At 44.7% G+C, this 20,016-nt stretch overlaps 1 protein-coding gene, 1 long non-coding RNA gene, 4 other non-coding genes and 1 pseudogene across 7 annotated transcripts in view; 1 reads left to right on the forward strand and 6 right to left on the reverse strand.

Annotated features, from left to right (window-relative positions):
• Positions 1 to 1,938: 1,938 nt before the first annotated feature.
• On the reverse strand, positions 1,939 to 3,974 carry LOC120986024 (annotated as a pseudogene).
• Positions 3,010 to 3,079, reverse strand: LOC120987442. Its single transcript, XR_005776043.1, has one exon. It is a non-coding gene; the product is annotated as a small nucleolar RNA SNORD18 (small nucleolar RNA).
• Positions 3,297 to 3,368, reverse strand: LOC120987439. Its single transcript, XR_005776040.1, has one exon. It is a non-coding gene; the product is annotated as a small nucleolar RNA SNORD18 (small nucleolar RNA).
• Positions 3,680 to 3,750, reverse strand: LOC120987438. The gene has a single exon (XR_005776039.1). It is a non-coding gene; the product is annotated as a small nucleolar RNA SNORD18 (small nucleolar RNA).
• Positions 3,975 to 5,471: 1,497 nt separating the features above from the next.
• On the reverse strand, positions 5,472 to 6,414 carry LOC120986025. Its single transcript, XR_005775627.1, has 2 exons — positions 6,327 to 6,414; positions 5,472 to 5,608 (listed from the first exon to the last, which is right to left on the reverse strand). It is a non-coding gene; the product is annotated as an uncharacterized LOC120986025 (long non-coding RNA).
• LOC120987463 lies at positions 5,681 to 5,779 on the reverse strand. The gene has a single exon (XR_005776062.1). It is a non-coding gene; the product is annotated as a small nucleolar RNA SNORD16 (small nucleolar RNA).
• A 129-nt stretch (positions 6,415 to 6,543) lies between the features above and the next one.
• ZWILCH (zwilch kinetochore protein) overlaps positions 6,544 to 20,016 on the forward strand; it is a 76,773-nt gene continuing 63,300 nt past the window's right edge. The window contains exon 1 of one of the 2 annotated variants that reach the window (XR_005775628.1): positions 6,544 to 6,698. Coding sequence is in view for 1 of the 2 variants with exons in the window: in XM_040414300.1 (XP_040270234.1) it covers positions 6,646 to 6,698 (53 nt within the window). In the remaining variant the exon portion in view is untranslated. The remainder of the gene's footprint in view (positions 6,699 to 20,016) is intronic. The other variant, XM_040414300.1, reaches the window with a different exon arrangement.

Consider the following 20,016-nt stretch of genomic DNA (forward strand, 5'->3'; position numbering starts at 1 on the left):
AATAGTGCCACTTTTAAGTAGTCCCATTTCTCCTGGACTCCAATTAAACTGTTCCAGTCTGATAGGGACTCGTATACCACTAATCTAATTTTAGAAAAGTCTGTTTTTCTAAAATCTAAAACTTTTGTTTTTGTGTGGTGTGACTCAGTCACTGTACTTATAGTAAACCACACTGACTGGTGATCACTAGATCCCAAGCTTTCCCCTACAGTAATATCAGATACCAAATTCCCATTTGTGAATACTAAATCTAAAATGGCCTCCTTCCGGGTTGGCTCCTCAACTACTTGCTGTAGAGATAATCCCAGTAGGGAATTTAGAATATCTGTACTCCTGGCAGAACTAGCTTTTTTGGTTTTCCAGTTTACATCAGGAAGATTAAAGTCTCCCATAATGATAACTTCCCCCTTCAATGTCATTTTAGCTATTTCCTCAACTAGTAGATCATCTAATTCTTTGACTTGGGTAGGTGGTCTATATATATCACACCTACACGAGTTACCTTATGATTATCAAGCTGCAAGGTAACCCAAACTGACTCAATTGTTCTCGCTAACTTGTATCAAATTAGATTTTATGCTATCTTTCACATACAGGGCCACCCCTTCTTGCCTTCTGTCTTTCCTGTATAGAGAGAACCCTGGTAAGTCCAATAAACATTTAATCTTGCACGGACCTCTGGATCTTTTCATCTGAGATATCCATGGTCGTCCTGACTGCCTTAATTAACTCCTTAGTATCCTCAGAGGAGAACAAAAACCTTTTAAAAATTGTGAAATCAGACCCAGAAGAATCAGCGGAAACAAGACCTTCTGAATCAGATTCTTGATCTGACTCTTAAGATGAAGAACTAGAGTAACTTCTTTTTGGTTCTCTCTGGTTTGGTTCTCTGTTTTGACGTAGATGGACCAGGGGTAGGCATAGAATTTTCAGACAAGGCTGCCCGCATTTCTTCCCTGATTACAGCTCTTAATTCCTCTCTAATAGACTGAACCAAATCTTTTGCCATGAGTTTTTTTGTATATGAATCAGGTAACTTTATTGAGCATATAACCTGACTAGGCTTAGCTCTGAGCCCCATCCTTATCACTCTGCACGCATACAGGAAGAGACAAAAAGGTACAAGGGGGTTAGCATATGTAATAATATACACAAAGTCTCTTGGGGAGAATGCTGTAACTTACAATAGTTGGCCCCTGTGAGGTCTCCATTTGGACTGCACCAGGTTCAGACAAGTTTACCTTATTTCTACCTCTGACCCCTTTAACTACTTACCTGCAGACCTCAGATCAGAGGGCGCCATCCGCCTTGAACCTGCACACCAATTCTAGCTCCGCCCCCTCAGTGTGCGTTCCACAGACAGGAAGTACCTCTTGGAACGCACATGGAACACACCTGACATCGCAAGCTCCGAAAGTATCGGGCTACGATGCGGAGCTCGAACATGACCTGAGGGACTCCTTGAGTGTCCGGTCCACACAGACCTCCACGCCTGACGTGCAGAGCAGGAGGTAAGGAGCAGTGATGTCCGTGATAATCAGCACCTCATACCAAACTAGGGCACGGGTGCTGCCTGCTTCCCTCATGTGGAAGGCATTTATTTTTTTATCCGCCTCCCTTAAACAGAGCGCGGCCTCACCGCAAGTGCAATGAGGATAATTAGTCTCCACCTGGAGGGACAGGAAGACACTCAGGAGGAGCTGGAGGAGGGTCAAATTTATCTTCCTGTTCCTACCTGGTTGGAGGCAGGTCATCTCTCATGGTATGCAGTCATGGAGGATGAAAGGGAAAATAAAATTTAAAGGAATCTTCTGCTACTTCAACACATCCTAATCAGTCTCCAAGAACCCCTTTTTATCTTAGTTTTTTTTACTGAACACAAGCTCAAAGTAATGGAGCCATGTGACACTCGTTAGAAGAAATGAAAACCAGAAACTCTTCAATATTAAACAGCATTTATTGAGAAGGAATCCAAAGTGCTGAACTTCAGCAAGTCAAAGTTAGGCTTTCTTTGCTGCTGCAGTTTTTGCTTTAGCTGCTCGCTTGGTGGTAGCTGTTTTAGTTTTGACTTCTGCAGGCTTGGTGGCAGATGCTTCAGATTTGGCTTCCTCAGGCTTGGTGGCTGCTGCAGTTTTTGCTGCCAATGCAGCCCGCCTATCTTGTTTTTTCTTAATCTGAAACAATAAATTAAGTTGTCAATAAGTAGTTATGGATTATGAAGACTGTTGGATATGGAATTTAATTGGAATGTATAGACTCAATGCTCAATATAAAAACTTATGCAGCGATCACAAGTAGTGTAAGGCTACTTTCACACTAGCGTTCGAGGCTCCGTTTGAAGGCTCTCACAAGCAGCCCCGAACGGATCCGTACTGCCCTAATGCATTCTGAGTGGAGGCGGATCCGCTCAGAATGCATCAGTCTGGCAGCGTTCGGGTCTCCCCCTGGCCGTGCGGAGGCAAACGGATCCGTCCAGACTTACAATGTAAGTCAATGGGGACGGATCCGTTTGAAGTTGACACAGTATGGCTCAATCTTCAAACGGATCCGTCCCCCATTGACTTTCAATGTAAAGTCAAAACGGATCCGTTTGCATTATCATGAACAAAAAAAAAAAAAAAAAAAAAGTTCATGGTAATGCAAACGGATCCGTTCTGAACAGATGCAAGCGTTTGCATTATAGGAGCGGATCCGTCTGTGCAGATACCAGACGGATCCGCTCCAAACGCAAGTGTGAAAGTAGCCTAAATAGTGAAGTGTATCAGGCTACGACAGACCCTAGCAAAATGATAAATGAGAAGATCCAACACTCACGTTCTCAGCCTGGCGCAGGATAGCATTGCGTTTTGCCGTCTTTGCGTATGGATTGAGCCTCAACATAATTCTCAAGTTCTTCAGTGGGTTCTTCTTGAGTTCTCTGCGCTTCACCTTCTTACTGTAAGTCAAGTGCACACAACGTCAGCTATATCATTTTTTACATAAAGAAACTACACCTTAATCTACATTATGGCAGTCAGAGCTTCCATTCACGTCACAGATTCAGAAACACGGACCAATGAAGTGGAAATCATCATAAAAACGTTATGTTACTTTTATAACTAATTCTCCATGCATTACATGTATAAAGACTTACATTGGAGCACGTAAAGCCTTCTGGATCTCTTGACTCTTCAGGATTCTGCCCAGATCAGTATTTGTCATTTTGTGCATGGGAAGGCTACAAATGGGAAAAAAATAAAATTGCATGTTAGAAAGAGCGTAGCTCGAGACTTCTATGAAGAGATGGCAGATTGCTGTTATTCAGAACTCCTACAAATATCATGGAGTATCAGAAACACGGACCACAGAAGTGTAGCTCATCACAAAAACAGCCTTATAAAGCACTTGAGATACATGCAAGCAGACCCTTGATTCAGCCAGAAGCAATATAGCTCAAACAGCCATAAGAATAAGTACATACTTGTAATCTGCCTTCAGGGTAGCTGCTTTGCGCCATAGAGGGCATCCAGCTTGCGGATGGCACTTTCGGTCCAAATGCAGAACCGTCCAACATGACCACCAGGAGCCAACCTCAAAAGGTTCAGTTTCTTTACACCGAGGAGCGTGATTCCTAGAAGGCGAACAAATCCATTACTCCATTTGGACATAGGCTTCAGGATGTTGTTAATGTCACATAGCAAAGGTCAGAACTTCCATGAAATCACAGGTTTCAGAAACACGGACCAATGAAGTGGAAGATCATCATTCCTCAGTTCACATCTTAAGGAGTTCTTAGTACCTGGGATATTTCTGAAGGCTTTAACAATGCCATTGTCTTCATTGTAGATAACACAAGGTCCTCTACGCTGGATGCGGCTTCTCATTTTACCCATACCAGCACGCAGACGCTGGGAAGCATAAACCTGGACAGAAGAAAATAGAAGACATCTAAACACTGGCCATGACCAAATATGAGTCATTACAGATAAGGAGAATGTTAGAGGGTGGCTAATTATCTTGACAACCCCTTTAACAGACGTTTGCTTGTGAAGCAGTCAGACCTAAACATTCATAAGGCTTAAAGAGGACCTTTCACCAGAATAAAACATCTAAACTGACTATACAGACATGTAGAGCGGCGCCCAGGGATCCCCCTGCACTTACTGTTATACCTGGGCGCCGCTCCTTTCTCCCGTTATAGCCTCCGGTATCTTCATATGTTCGGCTCCACCCAGGGGAACCTGACAGCGTCTCATTCTCCCAGGCTGTAGCGCTGGCCAATCGCAGAGCTCAGCTCATAGCCTGAGAGGCATTTTTTTTCAGTAAGTTTTTTTTCTGCAGTAAGTGCAGGGGGATCCCTGGGCACTGCTCTACACGTCTGTATAGTCAGTTTAGATGTTTTATTCTGGTGAAAGGTACTCTTTAATATCCGGTGTCAAATTACACTGTTCAAAATGGATCACTCAAAACAACTGAAATTATTAATTTGTGTCAGATTTCTAAGTCGTGACAGAGGATCACTAGAACAATTGCTCTCTCCACAGGTCACAATAATGACTGTACAAGCATCAGACGCCTGTACAGGACATTTTATTCCCTGAAAACAGTCTAAGGCATACCAATACTCAGACTTTTCCCTGCCATACTCAGCACAGGGAGTGTTGTGAATGGCACAGGCAGAGCAGCGATGCTGCCTGTGCCTGAAATTACCAACAAAGCAAGGAGCTTTGTTACTGGTCGGCTGCCGGACCATTCTGCACACAGCCTTGACGATGTGGAGGGAGACAGCCAGGTAAGCAGCCTTGCTGGGCAGTGTGCCGCTTTAGCAGGGGTCCCTGGTGTCCCAGTGGTGGGCAGTGTGCCGCTTTAGCAGGGGTCCCGGCACCACTGCTGAGCGCTGTAGTGAAGACGGCCTCAATAGAAAGAAGGAGACCATCTTCTGTATCGCGCTCGGCAGCGAAGAAAAGCATCTCTTGGCAGAGCGCTCCAGAATCCTAGTTCTAGAGACCAGTGGGGGTCTCAACACTAGGACTCCCGCTATCCCTTTTGCTGAACATTTATTTCTACTATATATACACTTCTGTCAAACAGGAGGATAATATAACTACCTAAATTCCACCTTATACACACGAATGCATTTATTTTCAGTGTGCTCTCTGCTTTTAGACCAGTGCGCACACAGACCCATACAAGTCAATGGGGCTGTTCACACAATTATGTTAATGGCTCCAGGTTCCTCACTGCAGGCCCTACTCAAATTCAGTTTTGCAGGTGAGGCCAGCCCTTGTGTTAATGGGAATGGCGGGACAGCACAAAAACTTTTGTAGGCATTATTTTAATTATTTAAAAGTTACCATATATATTTTAGGGGCTATAAAATAATTAGTATGTTTTGTATGCGGTTATATGGATACGCACTTAGAAGCAGCACCAAGCTTCACAGACCATCTTACATACCTGCAAGTTCGCTGACGGAGTACGGCTGCCTGTTGTTCTTGCGCAGGTTGGTGTGGACAAAGTTTACTATATCGGGGCGTATAGGGGCCCTGAACACTGCAGGCAGAGTCACATTTTTGCCAGAAGCTTCCCCCTTCTCAGAGTACACCGATATCAAAGGACGAGCACAGGCCTAGAGAGGGACATAAACGTGGGTCAGTCCACATCATCTCACATCTAGTGACATACAGAAGACACCGCTTTATGCTCAGTCTCAGATGTCGTCAGTCCGTGGTACCAGCTTATTGACGGCAGGCAACCGTCACTGGACAACAGGTCAGACGCAAATTACACCATCATTGCACAAAGGAGGAGGAAGTTACAAGTGTTACATATGGAGCTTATATGTATGAGATACACTATCCTGGTAGCCATGTGTAAACTGATGAGAAACCAACTCTGCTACATAGGTATCAGATCGTAGGTATTAAATAAAAACTACACTTGGGATAAAGTGTATATAACTATTATAACCCAGCATAACTACTTAAAGTCATGTCACTAATAAAGATACTAATCATATATAAGGCATCGTTCACACTGAGCGGTATTACAGTGCATGGGACGTGAAGCAGAGCCTTGACATAGGGAATAAGTGGAGTGGGCACTCAGCTAGTGGATGCCACATGTGCCAGCACGGCCGTCTATGAGCCGGCCCCTCACGGCCTGACTACAAGTATGGAGGAGCCCAGGCCTCCCCACATGCGGCACCAACGCGGCTACGGCCTATGGGGTCCAGGCGGGTTACCTGACCGAGGCACCCCGGAGTATTACCCTACACAACACTCGACCCCTGCCACCCAGGTTTTTGGGGTGCCTAACCTAAAGTAACAGCCCCAAATCAGTCTCACCATGCTGACCGCCGGCTCCTGGTTGCTGCTCGATGGCGGCCACAGACAGAAAAGGGAGGAGACAAAGCACAGCACCGCTATATCCTCCCGCCGGGGAGAGGAGTGGCGACGGCGCTTATTACAACCAGTGAAATAAAACAGTAAATGCGCTGATAGGACGGGATTTACTTCATGTCAGGTGGCTTCCGGGAGAGCACACGGTTATTTTGAGTTATTTTCTCATTTTTAGCCCGGTTGAGGCCGGGGTTGTACTTCCGGGGGCGGTGACCCCTGTGACAGCGACAGCCCGCGCAGTTTGGTTCGGGGCCGGAGGAGGATAATGTGGATGGAAAGACACCAGGCGGCGGAGGAGCTGCATGCGTTTCTTATCAGGTCAGAGGAGATGCACTGCTGAGACTTGTAGTTCTGCACGTGGCTTCTCTTTCCTGTAATGTGGCGCTGCTAGTCCTATAGACTAGATCGGAGTGGATAGTAAGTGGTGATGTTGCTGGGATTTGTAGTCCTACACAAGTGATGAGCGTAGAGCAGTGAGTTGTGATGCTGCTTGTCTTGCTGGGGTTTGTAGTCCTACACGAGTGAAGCAGGGTGCTGTACACATTGTAACTCAAAAACCAGCGTAATTGGATATATCAAATAACTTGGGTTAAATTTAGAAATAGAAAGTCCAGCAAAAGTATAACCCTAAATAGTAGATAATCTTTATTCATATTAACAAACAAACATATGTCCTATCATGTCCAAACAAAAGCGTGTCCACCAAAAATTATAATGGGGGACCGATGACCCTGATAATGATACTAAACACTAGGCCCTGTGCCCAGGGGCGACTCCTAAAGGTGGAGACCCCCCGTCCTCGAACCTCACTGGCAACTCCTAGTTATCCCTAAAAAACGGTAGATATTAAAAATATTGGTGGACAGGTCAAGTTTGGACACAAAAGGATAAAAAATTCACAGTGTATACACCCCTCCTGGTAAGGATACCAAAAGGTACACAGTGCAAGAGACTACATAACACTGATGACACCTAAAAAAATGACACAGAATTAACCGTGTTATACCCCATATTGGTGGACACGCTTTTGTTTGGACATGATAGGACATATGTTTGTTTTGTTAATATGAATAAAGATTATCTACTATTTAGTGCTGTACACATTGTACCGCCTGCCGTGATGGTATACTGCTGTATATATTGTTATATATGACACACCTGAGCTCTAGATAGTGGTGCTACTTTCCTGCGGGCATCATCAATATCACAGCAATGAAGTAGGGACAGTAGATATATGATCTACAATGCGTATACGCCATTGAATATATATTGTAGAATTACGTAATTTCATAAATTGTAGCTTGTAATATAAATGAAATCTAATTTTAGTCACAAACCACATATGTAGTACTTAGATATAATGTTTATAGTATATCTCAATTCACTGATTTATATTTGTATATTAGGATCATGCCATTATATTCACGTCGTATATTAGGTTTATGCCACCATAATCATATGGTCTGAGAACCAGAGCTAAAATCATAATTTTCCTCTCATTTACCCCTATTAATATTATTATGAGGCTAGTCTCTCTGATGCTGAGCTCTGACTGGCCCCATGTCCCCATACCACTGATAATGACATGGCCAACTGTTACAAAGCATCTAATGACATTGAGCATACAGGCGACAGTGCAAGTGTTATTGCATGCTTGGTCATGTGATCGCGATCTCTCTCTCCTCTCACGGACATACAGTTCGTCCAGCCCGCTGGGAGAGGAGGTGAGTGACACAGGGGGGAGGAGACGGGGTGCGCGAGCATTGATGACGCGCGGTCCGTATCTAGTGCATTGCTGTATATTTTAGACATGGAATTGCAGAGGGCACCAATTGGAATTAATAGGAAAATTTAGATGGATAGTGTGTTGTGTGTGTAGTGGACTGTGTATGTGACTAATCCGCACACGGACGTCTGAATGGAGCCTTACAGGGGCGTGATCAATGACTGTGGTGATCACCCCATATAGACTCCCTGATCACCCCCCTGTCATTGATTACCCCCCTGTCATTGATCACACCCCTGTAAAGCTCCATTCAGACGTCCGCATGATTTTTACGGATCCACTGATAGATGGATCGGATCCGCAAAACGCACACGGACGTCTGAATGGAGCCTTACAGGGGCGTGATCAATGACTGTGTTGATCACCCCATATAGACTCCCTCATCACCCCCCTGTCATTGATCACACCCCTGTAAAGCTCCATTCAGACGTCTGCATGATTTTTACGGATCCACTGATAGATGGATCGGATCCGCAAAACACATACAGGCGTCTCCCTGGAGCCTTCCAGGGGGGGTGATCACCCCATATAGACTCCCTGATCACCCCCCTGTCATTGATCACCGCCCCTGTCATTGATCACCCCCCCCCCTGTCAGGCTGCATTCAGATGTCCGTATGATTTTTACGGATCCACGGATACATGGATCGGATCCGCAAAACACATACGGACATCTGAATGGTGCCTTATAGGGGGGTGATCAATGACAGGGGGGTGATCACCCCATATAGACTCCCTGATCACCCCCCTGTCATTGATCACACCCCTGTCATTGATCACCCCTCTGTAAGGCTCCATTCAGACATTTTTTTGGCCCAAGTTAGCGGAAATTATTATTTTTTTCTTACAAAGTCTCATATTCCACTAACTTGTGTCAAAAAATTAAATCTCACATGAACTCACCATACCCCTCACGGAATCCAAATGCGTAAAATATTTTAGACATTTATATTCCAGACTTCTTCTCACGCTTTAGGGCCCCTAGAATGCCAGGGCAGTATAAATACCCCACATGTGACCCCATTTCGGAAAGAAGACACCCCCAGGTATTCCGTGAGGGGCATATTGAGTCCATGAAAGATTGAAATTTTTGTCCCAAGTTAGCGGAAAGGGAGACTTTGTGAGAAAAAAATAAAAAATATCAATTTCCGCTAACTTGTGCCAAAAAAAAAAAATTCTATGAACTCGCCATGCCCCTCATTGAATACCTTGGGGTGTCTTCTTTCCAAAATGGGGTCACATGTGGGGTATTTATACTGCCCTGGCATTCTAGGGGCCCCAAAGCGTGAGAAGAAGTCTGGTATCCAAATGTCTAAAAATGCCCTCCTAAAAGGAATTTGGGCACCTTTGCGCATCTAGGCTGCAAAAAAAGTGTCACACATCTGGTATCGCCGTACTCAGGAGAAATTGGGGAATGTGTTTTGGGGTGTCATTTTACATATACCCATGCTGGGTGAGAGAAATATCTTTGTCAAATGCCAACTTTGTATAAAAAAATGGGAAAAGTTGTCTTTTGCCAAGATATTTCTCTCACCCAGCATGGGTATATGTAAAATGACACCACAAAACACATTCCCCAACTTCTCCTGAATACGGCGATACCACATGTGTGACACTTTTTTGCAGCCTAGGTGGGCAAAGGGGCCCATATTCCAAAGAGCACCTTTCGGATTTCATAGGCCATTTACCTACTTACCACACATTAGGGCCCCTGGAAAATGCCAGGGCAGTATAACTACCCCACAAGTGACCCCATTTTGGAAAGGAGACACCCCAAGGCATTCCATGAGGGGCATGGCGAGTTCCTAGAATTTTATATTTTTTGTCACAAGTTTTTTTTATTTATTTTTTTCTTACAAAGTCTCATATTCCACTAACTTGTGACAAAAAATAAAAACTTCCATGAACTCACTATGCCCATCAGCGAATACCTTGGGGTGTCTTCTTTCCAAAATGGGGTCACTTGTGGGGTAGTTATACTGCCCTGGCATTCTAGGGGCCCAAATGTGTGGTAAGGAGTTTGAAATCAAATTCTGTAAAAAATGACCAGTGAAATCCGAAAGGTGCTCTTTGGAATATGGGCCCCTTTGCCCACCTAGGCTGCAAAAAAGTGTCACACATGTGGTATCTCCGTATTCAGGAGAAGTTGGGGAATGTGTTTTGGGGTGTCATTTTACATATACCCATGCTGGGTGAGAGAAATATCTTGGCAAAAGACAACTTTTCCCATTTTTTTATACAAAGTTGGCATTTGACCAAGATATTTCTCTCACCCAGCATGGGTATATGTAAAATGACACCCCAAAACACATTCCCCAACTTCTCCTGAGTACGGCGATACCAGATGTGTGACACTTTTTTGCAGCCTAGGTGGGCAAAGGGGCCCATATTCCAAAGAACACCTTTCGGATTTCACTGGCCATTTTTTACAGAATTTGATTTCAAACTCCTTACTACACATTTGGGCCCCTAGAATGCCAGGGCAGTATAACTACCCCACAAGTGACCCCATTTTGGAAAGAAGACATCCCAAGGTATTCGCTGATGGGCATAGTGAGTTCATGGAAGCTTTTATTTTTTGTCACAAGTTAGTGGAATATGAGACTTTGTAAGAAAAAAAAAAAAAAAATCTTAATTTTCCGCTAACTTGTGACAAAAAATAAAAAGTTCTATGAACTCACTATGCCCATCAGCGAATACCTTAGGGTGTCTACTTTCCGAAATGGGGTCATTTGTGGGGTGTTTGTACTGTCTGGGCATTGTAGAACCTCAGGAAACATGACAGGTGCTCAGAAAGTCAGAGCTGCTTCAAAAAGCGGAAATTCACATTTTTGTACCATAGTTTGTAAACGCTATAACTTTTACCCAAACATTTTTTTTTTTATCAAAGACATGTAGAACAATAAATTTAGAGCAAAATTTATATATGGATGTCGTTTTTTTTGCAAAATTTTACAACTGAAAGTGAAAAATGTCATTTTTTTGCAAAAAAATCGTTAAATTTCGATTAATAACAAAAAAAGTAAAAATGTCAGCAGCAATGAAATACCACCAAATGAAAGCTCTATTATTGAGAAGAAACGGAGGTAAAATTTATTTGGGTGGTAAGTTGCATGACCGAGCAAAAAACCGCTAAAGTTGTGGAGTGCCGATTTGTAAAAAAGGGCCTGGTCTTTAGGGGGGTATAAACCTGTGGTCCTTAAGTGGTTAAACTCACCTCATCCACATGTTTGTGCAGCCCGCCTTGTCTTCTTTCTTATTCTTTGAGGACTTGGGAGAAAAGGACCTTTGGTGACGTCACTGCGCTCATCACATGGTCCATCACCATGGCGATGGACCATGTGATAAGCACAGTGACGTCACCAAAGGTCATTTTCTCCCAGGTCATCAAAGAATAAGAAAGAAGACAAGCCAGGCTGCGCGAACAAGTGGATGAGGTGAGTTTAATTATTTTTTTTAACCCCTCTATCCCTAATTTACTTAGCATTCTGTATTAAGAATGCTATTAGTTTCCCTTATAACCATGTTATAAGGGGAAATACACCCTGTACAGAATTATTAGGCAAATGAGTATTTTGACCACATCATCCTCTTTATGCATGTTGTCTTACTCCAAGCTGTATAGGCTCGAAAGCCTACTACCAATTAAGCATATTAGGTGATGTGCATCTCTGTAATGAGAAGGGGTGTGGTCTAATGACATCAACACCCTATATCAGGTGTGCATAATTATTAGGCAACTTCCTTTCCTTTGGCAAAATGGGTCAAAAGAAGGACTTGACAGGCTCAGAAAAGTCAAAAATAGTGAGATATCTTGCAGAGGGATGCAGCACTCTTAAAATTGCAAAGCTTCTGAAGCGTGATCATCGAACAATCAAGCGTTTCATTCAAAATAGTCAACAGGGTCGCAAGAAGCGTGTGGAAAAACCAAGGCGCAAAATAACTGCCCATGAACTGAGAAAAGTCAAGCGTGCAGCTGCCAAGATGCCACTTGCCACCAGTTTGGCCATATTTCAGAGCTGCAACATCACTGGAGTGCCCAAAAGCACAAGGTGTGCAATACTCAGAGACATGGCCAAGGTAAGAAAGGCTGAAAGACGACCACCACTGAACAAGACACACAAGCTGAAACGTCAAGACTGGGCCAAGAAATATCTCAAGACTGATTTTTCTAAGGTTTTATGGACTGATGAAATGAGAGTGAGTCTTGATGGGCCAGATGGATGGGCCCGTGGCTGGATTGGTAAAGGGCAGAGAGTTCCAGTCCGACTCAGACGCCAGCAAGGTGGAGGTGGAGTACTGGTTTGGGCTGGTATCATCAAAGATGAGCTTGTGGGGCCTTTTCGGGTTGAGGATGGAGTCAAGCTCAACTCCCAGTCCTACTGCCAGTTTCTGGAAGACACCTTCTTCAAGCAGTGGTACAGGAAGAAGTCTGCATCCTTCAAGAAAAACATGATTTTCATGCAGGACAATGCTCCATCACACGCGTCCAAGTACTCCACAGCGTGGCTGGCAAGAAAGGGTATAAAAGAAGAAAATCTAATGACATGGCCTCCTTGTTCACCTGATCTGAACCCCATTGAGAACCTGTGCTCCATCATCAAATGTGAGATTTACAAGGAGGGAAAACAGTACACCTCTCTGAACAGTGTCTGGGAGGCTGTGGTTGCTGCTGCACGCAATGTTGATGGTGAACAGATCAAAACACTAACAGAATCCATGGATGGCAGGCTTTTGAGTGTCCTTGCAAAGAAAGGTGGCTATATTGGTCACTGATTTGTTTTTGTTTTGTTTTTGAATGTCAGAAATGTATATTTGTGAATGTTGAGATGTTATATTGGTTTCACTGGTAAAAATAAATAATTGAAATGGGTATATATTTGTTTTTTGTTAAGTTGCCTAATAATTATGCACAGTAATAGTCACCTGCACACACAGATATCCCCCTAAAATAGCTAAAACTAAAAACAAACTAAAAACTACTTCCAAAAATATTCAGCTTTGATATTAATGAGTTTTTTGGGTTCATTGAGAACATGGTTGTTGTTCAATAATAAAATTAATCCTCAAAAATAAAACTTGCCTAATAATTCTGCACTCCCTGTAATAATGATCGGGTCCCCATCCCGCTCGTCACCTAGCCACCATGCGTGAAAATCACACCGCATCCGCACTTGCTTGCGATTTTCACGCAGCCCCATTCACTTCTATGGGGCCTGCATTGCGTGAAAAACGCACAATATAGAGCTTGCTGCGATTTTCACGCAACGCACAAGTGATGCGTGAAAATCACCGCTCATGGGCACAGCCCCATTAAAGTGAATGGGTCCGGATTCAGTGCGGGTGCAATGCGTTCACCTCACGCATTGCACCCGCGTGGAATTCTCGCCCATGTGAAAGAGGCCTTAGTGGTGAATACCGCAGAAGCATTATACTATGAGTCTCTAAGCCCCCATAGCACAACGGGTCATACATTGCAAGTCTAAACAGGCTGCAAATGTCAATACATTAAAAGGCTACATGTGGGGGTGTTGATATCATATAATAATAACACACTGTTCGTCAATTGAAAAGAGTGTTTATTAACAAAATAGTGCTGTAAAATAAAGCACTGAACGGACTACTGTTATACTAACATAGTAGTGGATTACAAATGTGTAGGTGATAGTACATCGAACGATCAATATCGCAGTTGTATCACACTGCCAATAACCACCCATAGAACATATTGTTGCTGTTACCAGCAACACATTACACTATACACCGCAATACCATATAGGGTGCAAAAGTGAATATACAAAAAGGTTATATATGGAGGTGTTGATATTATAATAATAAAAAAAAACTACACACCACTCCGTTTTCAACAAGCAGCATTTATTATCAAACACAGTGTTACAACAAAAAGCACATATTTTAGTACGGCCATATACTGGTGTTAAAACTGATACCCTCTGCTTAGTCCTGATAGTTTTAATCATACACATTTTTTCTTTTCTATAATAGCAGTTTTAAGTGAATATAATAAAAGATGTAGTTTTGGATACATATATAGTTAGGACCCCTAAAGGGATTTTTTTGTCAGAGGACTGTTTTGTTTGTTGTCAGTAATTATCCCGAGGGTCCTAGCAAGGGCCCAAGTGTGTGTTCATCAATATCACCGCACCAGTGACCGCATTCTGTGCCGCATGTTCTTTTATTGCCCTCATTCACACACAATAATGATGTTTCCTGCAAATTAGTCTCTATTCCAGTTCTTAAAGGGAACCTGTCATCAACTTTATACTGACCTCACTGAGGGCAGCATAAAGTAGTGACAGAAATGCTGATGTCAGCGGTGTGTCAGTCATGAGCTAAAAGTAAGTGGTTGCCCAGAACCATCATCATAATCATTGCAGCACAGGCCTTGGAAAGAGTCAGATCTACCTGAGAAGAGTCCTGGTTATTATAATCTCCTGCTCTCTCCCCCATCTGCTGATGATTGGTTAAAGGGAACCTGTCACATTGAACTTGGTGTCTGAGCTGCAGGCAGCAGGTTATAGAGCAGGAGGAGCTGAGCAGATTGATATACAGTTTTATAGGAAAAGATTCAGTAAAACTTTGTAATTTATACATTTATATTCCTGCTCATTCTGAAGTCCAGGAGGCGGTCCTATCAGTGATTGACAGACTTCCCTCTATGAGTGTGTATACAGAGATCGCTGTCAATCACTGATAGGATCGCCTCCTGGACGTCAAAGCACAGAATGAGCAGGAATATAAATGTATAAATTACAAGTAGAGAAGAGCAAAAAAATTTGCTTCATGACAAATTACTTTGTCACAAAGCGCATTTCTTTGTAAGTAGCGGGTGCAATGACACGGAGCGGTGATTGCGCCGCCCCCCATCATTGTACCCCTTAGATGTCGCGTTCATACATGACTGCGGCAACTGATACCAATAATCTGCTCAAAATCATACTTGCCACCTCCATTTGTTCGTGACGGGTCGGCTGCCACCATCTTGCTTGAAGATCTGGTGCAAAATCTCGCCCAGCCCGAGATGACATCATCACGTCAGCCGGCGTGGTGACATCATACATCACCGCCCAGGGGATTTCAGCTGAGATCTTCAAGCAAGATGGCGGAGGTCGGGCTGTGATGAGCAAATGAAGCAGGTAAATATGATTTTCTTTTGTTTTGTTTTTTTGCACTATTTCAGGTTAAATCGATTCGCTACCACGAAGCACGAGGAAATTCGGCTTTGCGGCGAATTGAATTTATCCTGAAATTCGGATCAAAGTTCACGTACGTCGATTCGCTCAACCCTATTTACATGTTTTACTGAATCTTTTCCTATATAACTATACATCAATCTGATCAGCTCCTACTGCTCTGTAACGTGATGTCTTCAGCCCAGACACCGTGCTCATTGTGACAGGTTCCCTTTAAGATCAAGCATTATATCCAGAAGAAAAAGGTCATCAGCCAGGAGCACTCAGAGGTGCACGTAATCTTTAAAGGGGTTGTCCAGGATTGGGGACATTGGTGTAATGTGTACAATGGTCTCCTAAATATTACATTCATGCCTGTCCTTCCCTTACCAGACATTTCTGATGGCCCTTTGTCACTTCACAAATTTTCAGCCGGAAGTGCAGTTTCTATGACAGTCAGTGACGTACCGGGTCCTTTCTGCATTGCGAAGCCTCTTCTTCTGCTTCGCAAGGAGCCCGGTGACGTCACCGTCAGCCTCAGTAACTATTCTGAGTGCATGGAGGGGCGGTAACTAGGCGGCAACACGCCACGCCCCTCTGGTCCGTTGACGTCACCGGACAGGGCGAATTCTTAGCAAGGCGTTTAGGGGCGTGACTAATGGGGAGGAATAATTGCAGCATATGAATTAGAGGGGCGGGGGTGGCTGCACGGAGAAGCAGACACACACTTGAAACAACGCGATGCTGCGCTGGGACCCAGAAAGCGTCAGGAAATTACCGCACACATAAACAGAGAGGTAAACAATCAGTGGGGGACTGTAGGAGCCCTGCTGAAGTGTAAAAATACCTACAAACATCTGGGGGGACATTCAAACCGCGATTAGTAGTGATTTATCATTTTTTATTTTTTTTTCTTAAATGGACACTGACAGGCCCAATTAGCATATATAGGCATATATATGTCAGTACAGGTCTTATAAAGTATATTAAAATCATCTAAGTATCCCCCCTGTCTACCTTATAAATACCGAAATATTAAGTTTTATAACCTGCTTGTCCGGTCACAAATCTGCCCAAGGGGCGGCGTTTCATCTGAAAATGCGCCCAGCCAGCCGCTCCCAACTGCCGTCTGAAGCCCCGCCCAGCTCATCAATATTCACTTCGCTGGGCGGCGGCTACAACTCTCCCAACTCAAGTGCCCTGCGCATAAAGCAGGGGCTGCAGCGCTCTGTACGCAGGTGCGATGTGACCCCGGCCGGGCGCATGCGCTGAAGATTGGAAGGAGGACGTGCCCAGAGGATCGAATGGGCTGTGCGCAGAATCTTGAGTCGGGAGAGTTGTAGCCGCCGCCCAGCGAAGTGAATATTGATGAGCTGGCCGGGGCTGCAGACGGCAGTTGGGAGCGGATGGCTGGGCGCATTTTCAGATGAAACGCCGCCCCTTGGGCAGATTGGTGACCGGACAAGCAGGTTATAAAACTTAATATTTCGGTATTTATAAGGTGGACAGGGGGGATACTTAGATGATTTTAATAGACTTTATAAGACCTGTACTGACATATATATGCCTAAATATGCTAATTGGGCCTGTCAGTGTCCCTTTAAATCTTGATCCCGGACAACCTCTTTAACTATATCCTATTGACGTTTTGGCTGAGGAGGAATATAATATTTGCGTTCATTTAGAACCTGTCCCCAGTATTCACACCTATAAAGCTGTTTCCACCACATCGTCCGACCTGAGAATATTTCTCTAAAATTCTAGAAATTAGTCTTAAATGAACTTTGAAGAACTTCTGTGCTGTATACAAGTGTCCAGTGGGCCTATCAAGACTAACAAATGTCCAGAATAATGTCTGCACCAAAAAAATCTGTCTAAAAATATTGGTGCAGATTCATGGCACAATTTAGCACATCTTTGGTTTCTATACTCTTTTCTGACATGCTCTACTAGAGGCCTGAGAAGCCGCCATTTTGCACCAAAATTCTGGCATAAAACTCTGTCTCGAAGTAAGCCAACCAATAGCTGGTATAGAGTACGAGAAAAGTGTCTATCCCTGCACCACATTTATCATCCACCATGAGCCCCTGTGAAACAGTGCATTAGGAAAGTTTTCAGAACCTTTTACTTTTTTCACATTTTGTTGTGTGTGCCTTTGCATGACCTTTCTGTAACAGAATCATACTGACAGATTTTCAAGTCCAGAACGCACAATCTCTCTCTTACACGGAGTGTGATTCCTGCAAGGGACGTGCTCGTGTGAAAGAGCCCTTAACCACCTCCGGACCGCCTAACGCAGGATTGCGTTCCGGAGGTGGCAGCGCTGCGCAGAGTCACGCATATACGCGTCATCTCGCGAGACGCGAGATTTCGCTCAAAGCCGGCCCGCGCATGCGCATCGCGGGCCGGCAAAATTAAAAGAAGTATTTCGTCACCAGCCTGCCAGCAACGATCATTGGCTGGCAGGCTGGCGATTTTCAAAAAATCCAATCCAAAGTCATATAACAGATCATATTAGTAAATATGATCTGTTATATGGCTTCTCTGCTCCTCTGCTGGTCCTTTTCGTCGGTTGGATCCAGCACAGGAGCAGACTGAACTGTGAGTACACCAACACTACACCTTAGCCCCAGATCACCCACCTGCACCCCAATTAACCCTTTGATCGCCCCTGTCAATCACTAGTGAAAGGAAAAAAAGTGATCAGTGTAAACTGTCACTTTTTTTTTTTCACTGGTATTGGCTGTTAGGTTTTAGGGATAGTTTAGGCCCCTTGGTTAGGTAGTTAGCGTCAGTTAGCGCCCACCCCACCGCACCGCAGTCACTTTTATTCGCTGTTTAGCGTATCGCTAATCAGCATTTGTACTTTTATAGTATCTGTAAGTGATCAAAACTGATCACGGTCAGATCTATAATAGTATTAGTGTCACCTTAGCTCGCCCTCCACCCAAAACGCAGTGTTTGCCCGATCAGGCCTGATCGGTCGCCCACACGTGCGTTCACCCACGCCCGCCCCACCGCAGTGACAAAAAATATATATTTTTTGATCACTGCACATTCATTTTACACACACTGCGGCGATAAAAAAAATCAGTTTTGATATTTTTTATCAACCGCAGCAGCCTCCGGTACTTCGCTAGCCTCCCCTTTGTAAGACAGGCTTGCTTTTTTTCTTGGGTAGTCTCAGGGAATACCCCTAAATTTAGTAGTCCAAAATGTCAAACAGGGGGTATTCTTCTGAAGAGGCCTACAGGATTCTGACCCAGTCGGATGAGGAGTGGGAACCCTCATCTGACAAATCTAGCGTGTCAGAATATGAACCTGTGGAAAGCAGTGGCTCTCTGACCCAAAGTTCGGACGAGGAGGTGGAGGTCCCTGGCAGCACCAGGCGTACCCGGCCCCATGTCGCTAGACCACAGGTTACGCAGGATCCGCTTCAAGAGCAGCAGAGTGGGGCTGTCGCTGCCGGATCACGTGGTGAGGCATACACCAGCAGCGCAGCCCTTCCTGGACCTAGTACCAGCACTGCCGTACAACATGGTGAAGTAGCGAGCACCAGAAGGGCAGTTGAAGCTGGTAAGGTGGCACGTGCAATAGTTACCCCGTCGCAGCCACCGCAAAGACGGGCCCGTAGAGCCCCTAGAGTCCCTGAGGTGCTGGCAAATCCTGATTGGCAGTCACCAACTTCAGCCGCACCAGTAGTTCCCCCTTTCACCGCCCAGTCTGGAGTTCGGGTTGAGACGGCTCAAATCGGTTCGGCCCTGGGATTTTTTGAGCTGTTCTTGACTGCGGAGCTCTTGGACTTAGTCGTGGCAGAGACCAACCAGTATGCCACACAATTTATAACCGCTAACCCGGGAAGCTATTATGCCCAGCCTTTCCGGTGGAAACCAGTCCAAGTTTCCGAACTTAAAATTTTTTTGGGCCTTCTCCTCAACATGGGCCTGACAAAAAAGCATGAATTGCGGTCATATTGGTCAACGCACCCAATTCATCACATGCCCATGTTCTCTGCTGCTATGTCCAGGACACGATTTGAGACCATCCTACGTTTTCTGCATTTTAGCGACAATACCACCTCCCGTCCCAGAGGCCACCCTGCTTTTGACCGGCTCCACAAAATTCGGCCCCTCATAGACCATTTCAACCTGAAATTTGCAGATTTGTATACCCCTGAGCAAAACATCTGCGTAGACGAGTCCCTAATACATTTTACCGGGCGCCTTGGCTTCAAACAATACATCCCAAGCAAGCGTGCCCGGTATGGGGTCAAATTGTATAAGCTCTGTGAAAGGGCCACAGGCTATACCCACAAATTTCGGATCTATGAGGGAAAAGATCAGACCCTGGAGCCGGTCGGTTGCCCTGACTACCTGGGGAGCAGTGGGAAGACAGTCTGGGACTTGGTGTCACCCTTATTCGGCAAGGGGTACCATCTTTATGTGGACAATTTCTACACAAGTGTGGCCCTCTTTAGGCATTTGTTTCTAGAACGGATTTGCGCCTGTGGCACCGCGCGAACTAGTCGCGTGGGCTTCCCCCAACGGCTTGTAACCACCCGTCTTGCAAGGGGGCAGAGGGCTGCCTTGTGTAACGAAGAACTGCTCGCGGTGAAATGGAGAGACAAGCGTGACGTTTACATGCTCTCCTCCATTCAC

This window comes from Bufo bufo, chromosome 1, assembly GCF_905171765.1.
Source record: "Bufo bufo chromosome 1, aBufBuf1.1, whole genome shotgun sequence".
NCBI classification, from domain to species: domain Eukaryota; kingdom Metazoa; phylum Chordata; class Amphibia; order Anura; family Bufonidae; genus Bufo; species Bufo bufo.